The 17610-nt window shown below is 46.5% G+C and overlaps 1 protein-coding gene across 2 annotated transcripts in view; it reads left to right on the top strand.

Annotated features, from left to right (window-relative positions):
* LOC129699343 (A-kinase anchor protein 12-like) overlaps positions 1-17610 on the top strand; it is a 93086-nt gene that overhangs the window by 48557 nt on the left and 26919 nt on the right. Inside the window, exon 2 of one of the 2 annotated variants that reach the window (XM_055639021.1) lies at positions 3598-3715. In XM_055639021.1, coding sequence (XP_055494996.1) covers positions 3598-3715 — 118 coding nt within the window. Of the gene's footprint in view, positions 1-3597; positions 3716-12501; positions 12912-17610 lie in introns of those variants that run through there. The other variant, XM_055639022.1, reaches the window with a different exon arrangement.

Raw genomic sequence — 17610 nt, 5'->3', positions numbered from 1 at the left:
TGGGTCAAGACCCTTCAGACTCCTCAGTTCTAAAGAAGGGTCTTGATTTGAAAGGTCACCTATTCTATGATCTCCAGAGGCGCTGCCTGGCCCACTGAGATACTCCAGCACTTTGTGCCTTTTTCTGCACTGTTTCTAACCTCTCCTATTTATAACGTTATGATGACTCCTTTTAACACAGAGACCATAAGCAGAGTTGTTCCTGGGGATACATCCTGCATGCTACGTGAGGTGCCGCTGTAAGTGTTCTGTCACCGTTTCCTCCAGTGTTTTCCTGCCACTCGGGTCTGTCTAATGGGCCTGGGGGCCCCTCCTTCCTTTCTCTGTAGTTAGGTTACATTTGATGCCTTCTAAACTTTGCAGTCTTTCTCACTCGTATACATTTTTAAATCGAAAGCAAATTTATTCAGAACAAAACATATACACAAAACAAGAACTTGTGCAAAAAGTCTTCCTGCATTCTCGGAGGCTATGCATAAATTCATTAGTGTGGTATGGTAGTGTTCACTGAAATATTATTATACCCGGCACCCTTGCCATTTAACCATATAACCATATAACAATTACAGCACGGAAACGGGCCATCTCGGCCATTCTAGTCCGTGCCGAACACTTATTTTCCCCTAGTCCCATCTACCTGCACTCAGACCATAACCCTCGATTCCTTTCCCGTCCATATACCTATCCAATTTATTTTTAAATGATAAAATCGAACCTGCCTCCACCACTTCCACTGGAAGCTCATTCCACACAGCTACCACTCTCTGAGTAAAGAAGTTCCCCCCTCGAGTTACCCCTAAACTTCTGTCCCTTAATTCTCAAGTCATGTCCTCTTGTTTGAATCTTGGACCACCCTAGCGTGATATCCCTTGTTTGAGGGGCGTCTCCATCACACCCTGCCCCCACCCCAATGTATATGCACACAGAACAAATGTTTCTCTCTTTAAAGATGCATTCAACCACTCCAGTGGGTCTGTCTGTCTGTCCCAGTTATCAAATAAAACCCTGCACTCAGTAGTTGCGTCGCTCATCCAGTGCAGGAGAGATGATCTGTGTGCCTTTGAGGCAGATTAGAAATGGTGACTATGGCAATCTTATCAATAATCAGGAGCCTGAATGTCTGGATATGACCGCATTTGAAAGGAAATTCTTCAACTTGTTGGATTCGGCCACTCCAGGTCCAGTGGCCCCTGAGGGTTTTGCACTCCTCAAGGCTGCTGGTTGACTGCTGTGAGGATGTTTCAGCCATGGCTCCACCAGCTATTGCCCCACCCCTCCTATATGGAGTCCCAGGCACTCGCTATAAAGGGGCTACTGTTAATAGAAACACTTTAAAGAACAATCCGTCTCCCTCCCTGATGCAAGGTGCTAGAATTAAATCATTTGATAACATTTATACTGTTGGCTCTTCACTTTGTAAGACAATGCTGGTTTCTTGCTAACTGATTTGCATTGTTCCTGCAAAGGCAGTAGTTAGTTAGTACGTTGTGCAGACTGGAGTTAATAAGCCCCTGACCGCGTTGCATCACCCATTTGCTTTAAAAGCCTTTTTGGCTCTTGGCTTTTATTAAAGATATAAATAAAAATTCAGTGGAAATGCATTAAGCAGTTCGAGCAGATTTAAGTCGATTTGATTCTGCTTTAGATTGCAGTCGTGTGTCAGCTCTTGGTGGTGGGGGGTTATTAGTAGGGAGAGAGAAGAGTCATATCTTTCCCCTGATTTACAGCCTTCGATTCTGATGTGAATCCTGCGGGGCTGAATGAGGTGATTCCAAATGCTCCCCCTCTTGCAAGGACTGTACAATTAACCCCGTTATTGCCCCTCTCTCCCCCCCCTCCCATTCCAGTCGAACATTATTAATAGCCAGGGGCTTGACTTGTCCCACCTCACTTCCAGCTTTTGTCCCCCCTCCCCCCCCCAATAAGTCTGAAGAAGGGTCCTAACCCATAAGGTCACCTATCCATGTTCTTCAGAAGTGTTGCCTGACCCGCTGAGTTTTTCCAGCACTGTCTTTTTTCGTAAACCAGCATCTGTAGTTCATTGTTTAAGAAGGAACTGCAGATGCTGGAAAATCGAAGGTACACAAAAATGATGGAGAAACCGCTGAGTTTCACCAGCATTTTTGTGTACCTTCTGTAGTTCTTTGCCTCTTTTTATTAAAACCATTGGTGCATATAGAGCTTGTTTAACCCAAACAGGTCAGCTGAGCCTTTCGATTAGATTGAGGCTGATCTGCAGCTCGGTTCCATTTCCCCTTGGCTAACATCACCTTTATTAGGGAGAACATACTTATGATTTCCAACCTGTGGTGGACCAGTGGTGGAGGATGGCAACAGCTGCGCTTGCCCAGGCCGTTCCTGCAATACAGCCAGGACAACAGGCCTTTATGTCCAGGTTAAGAACTCTACCCCGATAACAACTTGGATTTGAAAATGGTGCCAAACCTGGCGACTCGTATACTGTCTCAGTGTGCTGTTCCTATATCCTTTACTTAAATTAATATATGCTTATGTATAATGATACATTTACTGTCGTGTGTGTAAACAAGAATTTCACTGTACCTCGGTACATGTGACAAAGTACCATTGGCCATCATTCTATAAAAGTGCCATTCGCCATCATTCTATATACTCTAGTTCTTGATTTCAATCTCTCCTTCCCCCCCATAAGAAATGGTTTATTTGAATCTGTTCATTTCAGATCATCCATCAGTTTATTTCACTTGAGAACAATGGCCACGTATAAATGATCTATCCTTGTTCTAATCTCCACATCCACTTTATTTTGTGCTTTAGCGTAAAGGGCATATGATTTTTATAAAGCCTTTTATGGTGCTGGATTCCTGATTTCTTTTTAAACCATTCTTATCTCTTGAGTTTTGTAAATTGTTTAGTTACTCTCCCAGCTGCTTGTGGATAATCCTCATTAATTGATTTAACTCCCCTCCCCCTCTCACTGAGATGCTACAGTATCCACCTCTGAATCAAAAGCTTGGTATGGAACAGAATATGGATTTGGATACTTAAATCTGACCTTGAGGTTTATTCTGTACATCTCTGAACGTACAGCGCTTGGATTAATCAATATATCTTGTGTTGCATCATAACATTGACTTTCCCTCACCCACCACCCCAGACTAAAATGGTGTGACCTCATGGGAGAGGGAAAAATGGATTTGAAATCCATTCCTCTCTCTTCTCCCCCTTCCCATCTGGCAAGAGGTACAGAAGTGTTAAAACACATACCTCCAGATTCAGAAACAGTTTCTTCCCAGGTGTTGTCAGGCAACTGAACCATCGTACTAACAACTAGAGTGGTCCTGACCTACCAACTTCCTCATTGAAGACCCTCGGACTATCTTTAATCGGACTTTACTGGAGTTAACCTTGCACTAAATGTTAATCCCGTTATCCGTACAGTCTGGACGGCTCAATTGTAATTGTGCATCGTCTTTATGCTGAATGGTGAGCGCGCAACAAAAAAGCTTCTCGCTGTACCCTATTGTACGTGACAATAAACTAAGCTAAAGTCAAAGGTCCAGTGTGTGTCCATTTAACAGGCTGAAGTAAAATAACTGTGTCCTCCTGTTCCAACAGTCCGTTCAGAACAATGGCCAGATTTCCGGAATGCAGGGGGAATCGGAGGTTCAAGAGGCTCCTGATAAAAAATCCGAGCAGCTCAATGGGATCCAGGAGGAGGTGCCTTCCAGAGAGGGTAAGCAAGTTGAGTTGTTTTTTCTTGGGGTGGGGGATGACATGGAGGGCAAGAGGTGATGCGGAGTGTCAGAGCTCATCCTTTGGGATTTGTAGGCAACGCCAACTCAAGCTGATTAGACGAAAGATCTCATGGTTACAAGGGCTATTTTGTAAAATTAGTTGCATCAAACCTGGTTCCTCGTGTCCACGGCCCCCAGAGCAAATGCAAGAAAATTCTGGGCAAGCACTCGAGATGCCAAAGTGATGGAGACCATGACCCAAATGCTGGTAAATTAGATTGGTATGTACTTGACGTGGTTGGATGAACTTGATGGGCTGAAGGGCCTGTTTGTTGCATGGCTCTAAAAGATGGCACTGATAATCAGTGGCGGACTGACCAGGGTGTCAGCTTACCCGATTGCAAGTGGGCCCCCTATATCAAGTGGGCCCCTGATGAAGTGGGGGGCCCTTTGTCTCCTGGCAACCAATATTTTTAGACCCAGTCCGCCACTGCTGATAATATGCTCGGATTGGATTGACAGAAGAAATGCCTTAGTTGTGCTGATGTCATGCAGGGCAGGTAGTTGGTTTGGAAAGTATTCTTGGGCTATTGACAGCCCTAGGCGGACAGTGGTATAGATGCTAGTTCATTCCATCATGGAGCTCCAAGAATGGATTTGAATCCCCATGCAATGAACCTCTGGGACCTTTCTATGATTGCCAAGACCAACGATCTCATGTCAGCATTAAACCTTTCCTAGTTCAGAAAGGTTGTTAAATAAAGCAGGCAATCGCCAACCTGTGACAAAATGCAATAACTTCAGTCACTGTGAGCCACTGGATGTGGTGAGGATGAATTGTGGGATGGGGAAGGGTTTGAGGTGTTGTGTGAAAAGTAACAATGCTTTGAATAGAAGAAATTCATTGCAAATGCAGATTTTTCTGTTGGGCGTGGTCTGCAATGGTGTGCCCACTGCTCTGCTCCAGACCTAGTGAACTCAATCTGAAGGTTGTGAGTCCATTTCTCACCCCCAAAGCAATGGTGAAAACACATTGCTGCCTCTTGGATGAAAAACAGAACCATTGGGAAATAATACCTTGATAGTGATCGACTTTGGGACGCATAGCAGTACACATACCCCAGAATGCATTGACGGTGCTGAGGTAGTGATGTTGAATACTTCAAATTCCCAGGAGTCATTTTAACCAATGACCTCTCCTGAACCACCCATATAGAAGCAATGACCAAGACAGCACACTGACACTTCTGCTTCCTTAGAAGGCTTAGGAAGTTTGGCATGGCCCCAACTTCTCTCACCAACTTCTACAGATGCACCATAGAAATAAAACGGGTTCCAGGGGTGTCTCAGCCAGTGGCAGGACAAATAGAATCTTCATTGAAAGATGTAACATATGCGTCTAGTGCACAACAGTGTAATTGGTAGGCATCATAAACTAAGTGTTAGGCCACCATGAATCCACTCTTTTCGGTATCAAAGATGAACAAAGCTACTGTGGTATATTTGAAGTTTGAAAACAAAGTACTTTATTTCCCGGAGTCGCCGACCAGGTAGGGGATAATCAATTAAAGTTTCCCCTTCACCCCCACTCCACACCACCACATAAATTCCCTCCAAACTAAGTTTTGCAATGAGTCCCCTTCACCCGCAATGAAGACGCTATTTTTTTACCCAAAAATAAGGCACGAAACTTTACCCGCGGGCGATGGAGCATACTCCTATGTCAGTGCGAGTAACCTCAATTGGCCCCTTGATCGCGCTGACACAGGAGTAAGCTCCACCGCCCACTGTCCTGTTATCCATCGCCCACTGGCCCGCTCCGCTCTATGATCTTTGCTCTTGAGGTGGTCCCCTCACTGTCTACATTGAAATACACGGACCGGGCAGTGAATGCCATGCAGTGTCACCCAGCGCAGCAAGTGAGGCCATGTCCTGCTCCGGGCGGCAGTCGGAATTTAAGGATTTGAGGGAAGCGGCTGACATGAGCGAGCCCGGCGAGCGGAAGGGGAGAGGAGTTCAGATGGAGACCACTGTCAAAGGTGAGCGGGCTGGGGTGGCGGCTGGTTCCACTGTCATGTCGATCCAAGAACCCAGCAGCCACTCGCAGCCACCCGAGCTACTTCCCTCCCCAGCCACAATGCGGTGGCTCCGCGCCCGGAGCGCCGTGGCTGCGGTAAGTGAGTTGCTGGCATGATCCCCAAGCCCATCCTTCTCAACGCTCCTGCCCATGCTGGCTCCCCACACACAATGAAAGGAACTCTTCAACCCCCCAATTGGTCCCTTGAACTAGTATTGTCAATCAATAAGATCACAACTGATCAACTTGTCCCGGTGTGCTCCCATTTTTCCCACCATCTCTCCACCTGTTGTCACACCCTCCACCCCCCCCCCCCCCCCCCCCCCACCCCGGAGGAGATCTGGAAGCCTTGGACAAAATGAACTGTCTTTATTTTAATGTTATTTATTTATTTATTTTGAGCGTGAAAAAGTATGTCCCTCCAACCTTTTTTTCAAAATTTAACAACTCTAAATGGGGGTGCGTCTTCAATGCCGGGAAATACGGCACTTGAGTTTTTACAACTACAGGGACAAATAGCATAATGGAAGAGCTGAGTACACAGATTGTTAAACATTTTTAATTAAGATACTGTCAACATTAGTAATTGCACCATTGTCCCCAATTTGCTTAAATCTGGCTTGGAAATGATTCGAACTACAAAGTTTAGAGTAATGGAGTGTGAAAACACGCCCTTCGGCACAACTTGCCCACGCCGGCCTACATGTCGGATCTACACTAATCCCACCTACCCTTCCTTTGGCTCATATCCCTCTAAACCTGTCCTATCCATGCACCTGTCTAAATGTTTTTTAAACGTTGCGTTAGTACCTGGCTCAACTACCTCCTCCAACAGCTCGTTCCATACACACACCACCCTTTGTGTGAAAAAGCTACCCCTCAGGTTCCTATTAAAGCTTTTTCCACCTCTCTTTAAACCCATGTCCTCTTTTTTTTTCAAAGAACTTCAAATGGATGTAGTTAGTACTCTGAAAGCCTTGGACAAAATGGCAGGAACTTGGTGTAATCGGCAAATGAATTCCACTGCAAGGCTTTGGTTGAAGGATGAGGAAATAATTGTGCCCTGGAGCAAGTAGTTCCCTGGATGATAACAGGAAAAAGATTCTGTTCTGGGGAAATAAGTAGACCACTCCTTAAATGTTACAACACAGGTCTGTGAGGCCACGACTAGCCGTTAGAGCACTATGATACAGTTGGAAATTGTTAAATGTGTATTGAATCTTGTTGTGGTGAAGGTCTTTAAGGAGTAGTAGATCCAGAAAGCTTCCGCATGAGAGGATCTATTAGAGGGTAAAGGGAAACGTATGACCTAACATTTAATACAAGGTGGTCACTCAGAAATCCAGTGGAAAGTCAGATCAGACTTTCATCCAAAGATGATAGCGTAGACGAGGCATGTCGGAAGGAACTGCCGATGCTGGATGACACCAAGGATAGACACAAAGTGCTGGAGTAACTCAGCGGGTCAGGAAGCATCTCTGGAGAAAAGGTATAGATGACGTTTCGGATCGAGACCCTTCTTCAGATTGAGATTCAGTGGAGAGGAAAAGTAGAGGTGTGAATGGATACAGAACAAATCAGAGCGGCACGGATGACGAAAGAAAGGTGGAGCCAACAGTTTTTGGCTGTGAATGAAGGGATATATGCATGCAGACAGTGGAACTAGCAAGCCAACAAGGCTGGGGGAGGGACGGAGAGATGCCAAACAGGAAGCGCAGGAGAGAGATCGACACAAAATGTTGGAGTAATAGGCAGGAATGTATCTCAGGATAGAAGGAATGTGTGCACTGAGTTACTCCAGCATTTTGTGTCTATCTTCGATGTAAATCAACATCTGCAGTTCCTTCCGACACGAATACTGGAGAGAGTTGCATTGATGCTTCTGAGGCAAAACTATATTTTAGAAATGAAGGAGAAAGTAATCTGATTTATTTATTGAATTATTTTTTCCTCTTGCAGTACCGAATGCTTAGTTTCTGTGTGTTTGCACTTTGAAGGAACTGTTTTGCTTATGTCTAAATCCCCAGCATTGCATAATTGGAATGTCCCCATTCCAGACTGCTTGTTTTATGCCCTTTTTAATCTGCTTCCATCACCATTTTGGGATTGGAGCATTTTGCATTTTAACAGCAGAGTGAGCTCTCTCCTTGGTCTTTTGCCAATGAATTTCATCTTGCAATCCCTGGTTATTATCCAACTTCAGAATTGTTATTCTTCTCCATCACAACCCCTCATTGTAAACCACTTGGGCCACTTTCTGATCTTCTGTTTCAAAAAGAACAGTCCTGGCATTTCTGGGCTCCCTTAACTAAAGTCTTTCATGTATTAAGTAAGTAAGTTTATTGGCCAAGTATTCACATACAAGGGATTTGCCTTGGTGCTCCGCCCACAAGTAACAACATGACGTACAGTGACAGTTACGAATGACTCAGAAAACACTAAACATTAATAATAATAAAACACCATTGATCAAGCATGTGAACCAACAAAATACCAGATCAAAGGGAGGCTACAGATTTTTGGCTACTACTCGTGGATTAAAAACTGTTTTTTATGTCTGGCTGTGGCAGCTTTGACAGTCCGGAGTCGCCTTCCAGAGGGAAGTGATTCAAAGAGTTTGTGGCCAGGGTGAGAGGGGTCAGAGATGATCTTGCCCGCTCGCTTCCTGGCCCTTGCAGTGTACAGTTCATCAATGGAGGGAAGGTTGCAGCCAATAACCTTCTCTGCTGATCGGACGATTCGCTGCAGCCTCCAGGTGTCGTGCTTGGTGGCTGAGCCAAACCAGACCATGATGGAGAAGATGAGGACAGACGTGTAGAATTGGACCATCATTGCCTGTGGCAGATTGTGCTTCCTCAGCTGCCACAGGAAGTACATCCTCTGTTGTGCCTTTTTGACTTAACAGTCTTAAACCTCTTGATCATGTTTAAGCCCTTTTGTACCTTCCCTCAAGACTTAAATTGACCATAGGCCAACCATTACCTAACCTGTGATTTGAGTTTTGTCCACTCATTATATTTTGTTCCTGCTGTTTGGAGCCTTGGTAACTACTGTCGTTTAGCTGGCTCTGCTAGAATTTGTACCTCTCAATGAATGACCATTCTAGATATGCAGTGAGAGGAGGCTTGTGTGTGATACACAGATAAGTGGATGGACTAAATGGGCATAGTTAGCATTGGGCTGTACATCCTATGTAGCTAGGGGTGATCAGAAGCTGGGACTGCTAAGTGAATGGTACTGGGGTAAGGGCACTCTCCTCCTCCAGACTAATTTGCAGTACAACCAATGGCAGGAAGTGTGCAGGAAGGAACTGCACATGCTTGTTTACTCCGAAGATAGACACAAAATGCTGGAGTAACTTAGCAGATCCGGCAGCATCCCTGGAGAAAAGGAACAGGTGACATTGCGGATGAAACCCTTCAACCTGCAATGTCACCTATTCATTTACTCCGGAGATGCTGCCTGACCCGCTCTATTTACTCCAGTATCTTCAGTGCAAACCAGCATTTGCAGTCCCTTGCTACACATTTTGCAAAAGGATATAGTTGATATCTAATAGACAATAGGTGCAGGAGTAGGCCATTCGACCCTTCGAGCTAGCACCGCCATTCAATGTGATCATGGCTGACCATCCCCAATCAGTACCCCGTTCCTGCCTTCTCCCCATATACCCTGACTCCGCTATTTTTAAGAGCCCTATCTAGCTCTCTTGAAAGCATCCAGAGAACCAGCCTCCACCGAGGCAGCGAATTCCACAGACTCACCACTCTCAGTGAGAAAAAGTGTTTCCTCGTCTCCGTTCTAAATGGCTGACTCCTTATTCTTAAACTGTGGCCCCTGGTTCTGGACTCCCCCCAACATCAGGAAAATATATTTCCTGCCTCTAGCGTGTCCAAACCCTTAACAATCGTATATGTTTCAATGAGATACCCTCTCATCCTTCTAAACTCCAGAGTGTAGAAGCTCAGCCGCCCTATTCTTTCAGCATACGACAGTCCCACCATCCCGGGAATTAACCTTGTAAACCTACGCTGCACTCCCTCAATAGCAAGAATGTCCTTCCTCAAATTACGGGACCAAAACTGCACACAATACTCCAGGTGTGGTCTCACTAGGGCTCTGTACAACTGCAGAAGGACCTCTTTGCTCCTACTTTCGATTCCTCTTGTTATAAAGGCCGGTTTTTGTTATGAGGCGGGTACTCTTAATAGCAGTTAAAAGACACTTGACAGTACATGGATAGGAAACATTTAGAGGGATATGGACCAAAGAGGAACAAGTAGGACTAGCTCAGATGGGGCATCTTGGCTGGCATCATGGAACAGTAGAGCAGAAGGGCCTGTTTCTATGCTGTATTACTCTATGATCCTAGCCTATGCTATTTGCCTTCATTTAACCTTTGGAATCGTACAGGATGGAAACAGGCCCTTCAGCCCAACTTAAGGAATTCACTTTTAGGATCTGGGTGTTGCTCTCCAGGGCAGCATTTATTACCCTGCCCTAATTTCCTGTGAGTGGTGATGAGCCGCTTGCCCTGAGTGTGTGCAAGGTCAAAGTACTCCCACAGGTTGGGGTAGGAGTTTCAGAGATCTGGGGCCAGTGATGAAAGAATGGCAAAGTATTCTGAGACTGGACTCTGGGTGGGACATTGAGGGGACCTTGAGGGGAAGGGGGTGTGGGGGCTAGAAGGCAAACAAAAAAACTGCTGGATGAATACAGCAGGTCAGGCAGCATTTGTGGAGGGAAATGTACAGATATCGTTTCAGACTGGGACCCTTCAAAACTTGGACAATCATCGTCTGTCCATTTCCCTCCGCAGATGCTGCCTGACCCTCCAACATTTTCTTTTTGCTCAAGATTCTAGCATCTGCCCCAGCTCCTGGCGGTGGGGTTGTTGTGGTTTGGGAGGTACTGTCACAGTAGCTCGGGAAGCTTTGCAAGGCATTTTGTAAGCCTGATATCGTTCCAGTAAACACCCTCCCACAGAGCTGAGGTATGCTTCGTGCAGTGTCCACAATCGAACGCAGCTGCTAACCTCCTGACCTGAGGGCTTGGCACATTTAATCCAGTGTACAGCTGAGGCAATGACAGCTTCCATTGCCATTCAGGGCTGAATGTGAGACTGGGGATGTGGGGCGCATCGCTTCATACAGCCTCTGTACACTTGGCTTGAGAATGGGAAGAGCCAAGACCTATTGGTCTATGGCACGGATATAATGCTGAGGCTTTATAAGGCACTGTTCAGACTGCATTTAGAAACATAGAAACTAGGTGCAGGAGTAGGCCATTCTGCCCTTCGAGCCTGCACTGCCATTCAATATGATCATGGCTGATCATCCAACTCAGTGTCCTGTACCTGCCTTCTCTCCATACCCCCTGATCCCTTTAGCCACAAGGCCACTAACTCCATCTTTAATATAGCCAATGAACTGGCCTCAACTACCTTCTGTGGCAGAGAGTTCCAGAGATTCACCACTCTGTGTGAAAAATGTTTTTCTCATTTCGGTTCGAATGGATTTCCCCATTATCCTTAAACTGTGACCCCTTGTACTGTGAGCAGTATTGGGCCTCGTATCAGAGGAAGGATATGCTGGCATGGGAGAGGGTGCAGAGGAGGTGTATGAGTATGACCCCAGGAATGATTGGGTTAACATATGATGAGTGTTTAACGGCACTGGGCCTGTACTCGCTGGACTTGAGAAGGATGAGGGGGGGACCTCATTGAAACGTATGGATTAGTGAAAGGCCTGGATGGAGTGAATGTGGAAATTATGTTTCCACTAGTGGGAGAGTCTCGGACCAGAGGCCATAGACTGGCAATAAAAGGTGTACCTTTAAAAAGAAGATGAGGAGGAATTTCTTTAGAGGGTGGTGAATCTGTGGAATTTATTGCAACAGATGGCTAAGGCGAAGTCAATAGATATTTTTTAAGGCAGAGATTGATTAGTAAGGTTGTGGGGTAACATAGCAACATAGACATAGACAATAGGTACGTGTGAGGCCATTCGTCCCTTTGAACCAGCACCGCCATCCCCCATCAATAACCCATGCCTGCCTTCTCCCCATATCCCTTGCAGTTGTATAGGGCTCTGGTGAGACCACATCTGGAGTATTGTGTACAGTTTTGATCTCTTAATTTGAGGAAGGACATCCTTGTGATTGAGGCAGTGCAGTGTAGGTTCACGAGATTGATCCGGGATGGCAGGACTGTCATATGAGGAAAGATTGAAAAGACTAGGCTTGTATTCACTGGAGTTTAGAAGGATGAGTGGGGATCTTAGAGAAACATATAAGATTATAAAGGGGGTGAAGGCAGAAGAATGGATAGAGAGGGAAAGATAGAACAGCCATGATTGAATGGCGGAGTAAACTTGATGGGCTGAATGGCCTAATTCTGCTCCTAGAGGTTATGAACATGGGTGGGGCTTTGTTCTCTGCTGAGCCAAGAATCAGGAACATGGCGGATGGGGATAGTTGGGTGGATGTCGCTTTGTGAGGTAGAAAGCAAAAAGTGCTGACAATATGTGAAATATCCTGTGCCTCTCTAACTTGCCCACCCGCTGGCTCAGTCATTGTCTTGAGAGCAACATTCCAATAATGTTTTTCCCTATCTGGAAGTGGGTGGGTGGGGGTAGCTGCGATTTGCTGCCTGTTACTTTAAACAGCTGGTGTGTTGGGATTGGGCTGCTGGACCTGGGAAGGTCCCCACCGTGTGACTCTCCCTTTATCTCCACTTCGCCAGAGTCGCAGGAATGCGATTCATTCTAGCGAAACGCCTCCCCACCCCCCGATCTCTGAGGTGTTTCTCTCAACAGAACAACCAGCCTGACAGTTGTCAGCTGGGGGAAGGGGGGGAGACTGGTGGGGAGAATATCCATCACATAGCAGGAGACTGTTGTAATGTGCGTTCGGGTTGCCTCACTCTTGGCCCCAGCCTGCGAGTAGCGAGGGAGCACATGCGGACTGCTTTTTAATGAACTGTACCCAGACCGCGTTTAACCCAAGTGCTCTCTGCAGTCAGCTGTTCTCGCTCAAGCCTCCCTGTGTGATATAAAGCGTCATTTCTTCGCCAGCTGGAGCAGTGCTTTGCAGAATGCCGGGTGCTTTAGCAGCCACAGGTAAGATGCGCTTTTCATCCCAGCTGTGTGAGTGAGCTTTTTTTCCCCCCTTCTTCCCCCTTCTTCATTTAAACTTAGACGCTCTAGCAATTGTGCGTCTTTGGCATTGTGGTGGAGAGAGATTCAATGGGGAGGGTGTGGCCTGATCCGTTTGCCTGGGGTTTCAGTCTTGTGCTCAGTTGTAATGCGTGGTTTTAAACAAATCTTCCCTCCAGTGCTTAAAACACAGTAATGCTCTAAATCTTGCAGTTTGAGCTTTAAGATTTAAAAAAATTAAATCTCAAAACTCAAAGGTTTAGAGCGTCACTTTATTTTAATTTGCACTGGAATAAAAATAGGTTGTATTGTAACACAGGTTTGTATTGGGACTACAACCTGGGTTTTTTTTAGGCGGGGGGGAAAATCCTCCAGGATTCCAAATATCAACTTGTGATGGACCTGGTGTTTTAATTTGAGGTGCCATTGGAATATATCGTTTCTTCACCAATTGATCTATCAACAGCGCCTTAATTTCTCCTGGGAATGGGATAAATCCTTAGTACTTGCTGAGAATAAATTCTGCGGGGGTCGGAGTGAGAGAGAGATGTGAGGTCATTTTGCTAAGTTTCTCTCTTTATTTCTCCTTTTCTTCTAACAAGTTAGAAATAGTGGCCGTATCGAGGGCGGGCGTGGCATGTTCGAGGTCGAGGTGGGGCGTGCATTGTGCAATCCTACAGCCTTCATCCAGTCGGGTAACAAAGGGAAGGTGGGGAGGCTGCAGTATTCAGTGACCTTGATTGCTCCTTCCACTCTCTCTCCTTCCTCCCTTACTCTATACTTTCGACTTGAAAACCCGTCTATTCTAAGGGCAGTTAGCAGTTGAATTGCCGCTGTGCCAAGTGTAACGTATCACAAACCTACGCTTATGAAATACCTCTTGGTGCAGGGCTAAGCATCCCTGCAGCGAGGGGACTACACAATGTGGCTGGGTTCAAGTTGGGAGAACAAGATTGAGTCAGGCTTTCAGATCCTCTAATCCGCCAGAGGAATTTGTGGAACCGACCTATTGTCGTCAGTCTGAAAGCTCTGTGCGCTCCGGGGAGGGAGCACAATGTGCGCTGGGTGGAGGGTGAACGAGTCCCCTAAACCTGCAAATGTTTGTCATTTACAGAGTGCGGTCTTGGGTGGAGGGAGTGGGCTGCAGCTGTTGCTCGGGGACGAGTGTGTTTGCTCAGAGATTGCTCCCTGCATTTTCAGTGATTAGCCGCAGCTGCCTCGCGTTGGTTTTAAGGCATTAATCAATACCCTCGTTGTAAAATATCCCTGCAAACAAAATATTTCAAAGTGAACGGCGCATTGCTAACAGCACAATCTCAGTGGGCTCTTGGTAGTATCTGCGTTCGAAATCCTCTTAACATTTCCAGCAGAAGACTGCAGCTTCTGAGTTTAGCGTTGATCCAACATATCCAGGGGTTAGAATGCAAGTTGTTATTTAGGAATTGGCTGGTTCAGCCCTTTTGTGTTTCTGCTGCCTGGTTTGTGTATCGAATCATGCAGGCAATTCTTGACTGTGCTGAGGCCCGAGAGCAGAAACCATGCCAATATTTAGTAGATTAGGAAGGTAGTTGTACAAAACAGGGGAAAAAGGAACGTGCAGCAGACACTAGCGCACAGAGAGAACCGCTCGCTGGAAGTAAAATGCTGAAGTGATCTGGTTGGTTGAAAGACAGTCTCGACGCAGTGTGATATCAGCATCGATCTATTCGACTGTCTCAGCACCTGAAACTGCAGACACCACTGCACTGGGCACGCCACACATCAGCTGCAGTCTCCTCCGAGCATGCAGTCTTTTGTTCATCCAGACGCCTTCACTTTATGCACTCGCAGACGATGACTGAAGTGCAAATTTACATGCACCAAATTGGAGCCACAGGGTCGTACAGTGTGGAAACAGACTCTTCTGCCCCTGTCCCACTTAGGAAACCTGAACGGAAACCTCTGGAGACTTTGCGCCCACGTTTCCGTGCAGTTCCCGGAGGTTTTTGTCAGTCTCCCTACCTGCTTCCACTACCTGCAACCTCCGGCAACCACCTGCAACCTCCGGGAACTGTGCAGAAACCTTGGGTGGGGCGCAATGTCTACAGAGGTTTCCGTTCAGGTTTCCTAAGTGGGACGGGCAGACGTCCCAACTTGCACGCAGCGACCAACATGTCCCGTCTACACTAATCCCGCATGCCTGCGTTTGGCCCATATCCCTCTAAACCTATCCTATCCTCATTCGTGTCTGTCCAATTGCTGCTGAAACCTTGCGATAGTACTCGCCTCAACTACCTCCTCCGGCAGCTTATTCCATACACCCATCACCTTCTTTGTGGAATTGTTAGAGTGCTAGGATTTTAATGACAGGCTGAAGAGGCAAACGAGGCATTGATCCAGTGTCGCACCTGAAAAATAACTCCTCTGACAATGTAGCACTCCCTTGGCACTGCACACCTGTATCATAGAAACACAGAAAATAGGTGCAGGAGGAGGCCATTTGGCCCTTTGAGCCTGAACTGCCATTCATTGTGATCATGGCTGATCATCCACAATCAGTAACCCGTGCCTGCCCTCTCCCCACATCCCTTGGTTCACCTAGCTCCGAGAGCTCTATCTAACTCTTTTAAATTCATCCAGTGAATTGGCCTCTGCTGCCTTCTGTGGCAGAGAATTCCACACATTCACAACTCTCTGGGTGAAAAAGTTTTTTCTCATCTCAGTTTGTATCATGCTATTGTTTGGATTTTGGGGGGGGGGGGGAAGGAGGGGATCTAGTGTGAATACAAATACTACCACTGAAATGGGACAGATGCTGACAAGGTCATCTCTTTGGCATTCTCAAGACAAGGGTGTTGTATTGTCATATGTCCCAGACGGGACAATGACATTCTTACTTGGTGCAGCACAACAGAATATGTGAATATGTAAACACTGTATATAACGGGGAAAAAAACGAAAACGTTCAATAAATAACAAATATAGTGCAAATAACAAATAATGATATAGTCTTTTACAGTTCAGAGCTCATAGCTTATTCATTGTGTTTAATGTGGCTGTGGGGAAGAAGCTGTTCCTGAACCTGGATGTTACAGTCTTCAGGCTTCTACACCTTCTTCCTGATGGCAATGGTGAGATGAGTGTGTGGCCAGGATGGTGTGGGTCCTTGATGATTTTGGCTGCCTTTTTGAGGCAGCGACTACGATAGATTCCTTCGATGGTGGGGAGGTGAAAGCCAGTGATGGACTGGGCAGTGGTCACAACTTTTTGTAGACTTTTTCGTTCCTGGACGTTCAAGTTGCTGAACCAGGCCACGATGCAACCAGTCAGAAGGCTCTCTACCGTGCACCTGTAGAAATTTAGGAGAATCCTCTTCGACATGCTGAATCTCCGTAATCTTCTCAGGAAGTAGAATCGCTGATGTGCCTTCTTTACAATTGCATCGGTGTGCTGGGTCCACAAAAGATCTGATATATGCACGCCCAAGTTATTGACCCTCTCCACCATCGTTCCGTTGATATAAACAGGATTGTGGGTCCTCATCCTTCCCCAACTAAAGTCCACAATCAGTTTCTTAGTCGTACTGATGTTGAGAGCCAGGTTGTTGTGCTGGCACCATTTGGTCAGTCAGTCGATCTCGCTTCTATGCTCTTGACTCGTCACCATCTGTGATTCGTCCAACCACAGTGGTGTCATCGGCGAACTTGATGATGGAGTTCGCACTATGACAGGCTACGCAGTCATGAGTATAGATTGAGTACAGCAGGGGGCTGAGCACGCAACCTTGAGGTGCTCTCGTACTAATTGTTACTGAGGATGAGTGGTTCCCCCAATTCAAACAGACGGTGGTCTGTGGATGAGGAAGTCGAGGATCCAATTGCAGAGGGATCCGCAGAGGCCCAGTTCTGTGAGCTTGGTAACCAGCTTGGAAGGGATATTAAACGCCGATCTGTAGTCTATAAACAACAGCCTGACTAAGGTGTTTTTTATTGTCCAAGTGGTCCAGTGAAATTGCAACTACCATTGACCTGCTGGTCAATAGTCATTGAGGCACGTCACCTTACTCTTCTTGGGCATCAGTATTATTGATGCCCTCTTAAAGCAGGTGAGAACCTCAGACCTCAGAAGTGAGAGGTTGAAAATGTCTGTAAAAGCTCCAGCCGGATGGTCCGCACTGGGTTTTAGAACGGGGCCAGGTATATCATCAGGTCCTGGCGCTTTCCAAGACTTCCCCCCCCCCCCCCCCCCCCCGGAAGGACCTTCTGACGTTGGCCTCTGTGACTATGACTGTACACTGTCAGGGCGAATAGGGGCTCAGGAAGGCACATCAGTGTTCTCCCTATCGAACTGTGCGTAGAACGCATTGAGCTCGTCAGGGAGTGATGCTTCGTTGTCTGAGCCGCCTCCTGATTTCGCCTTGTAAGAGGTGATGGCATTCAAGCCCCGCCACAGTTGCCGAACATCCGTCTCATCCTCCAGCTTAGAGCAGAAGTCCCTTTTGGCCTTTTTGATGGCCTTACCAAGGTCGTATCTGGATTTCTGCATCGCCAGACCTGAATGCCCGGGAACTTGCTTTCAGAAGCATGCGGATGTCATGATTCATCCGAAGCTTCTGGTTAGGAAACACTCGGAAGGAAACACACTAACATCTACTAACTTTGTCTAATCATCTTCACGTTCTCTA

The sequence above is a fragment of the Leucoraja erinacea genome, chromosome 8 (assembly GCF_028641065.1).
Source record: "Leucoraja erinacea ecotype New England chromosome 8, Leri_hhj_1, whole genome shotgun sequence".
NCBI classification, from domain to species: Eukaryota; Metazoa; Chordata; class Chondrichthyes; order Rajiformes; family Rajidae; genus Leucoraja; species Leucoraja erinaceus.
This window is presented reverse-complemented; position numbering and strand designations above follow the sequence as displayed.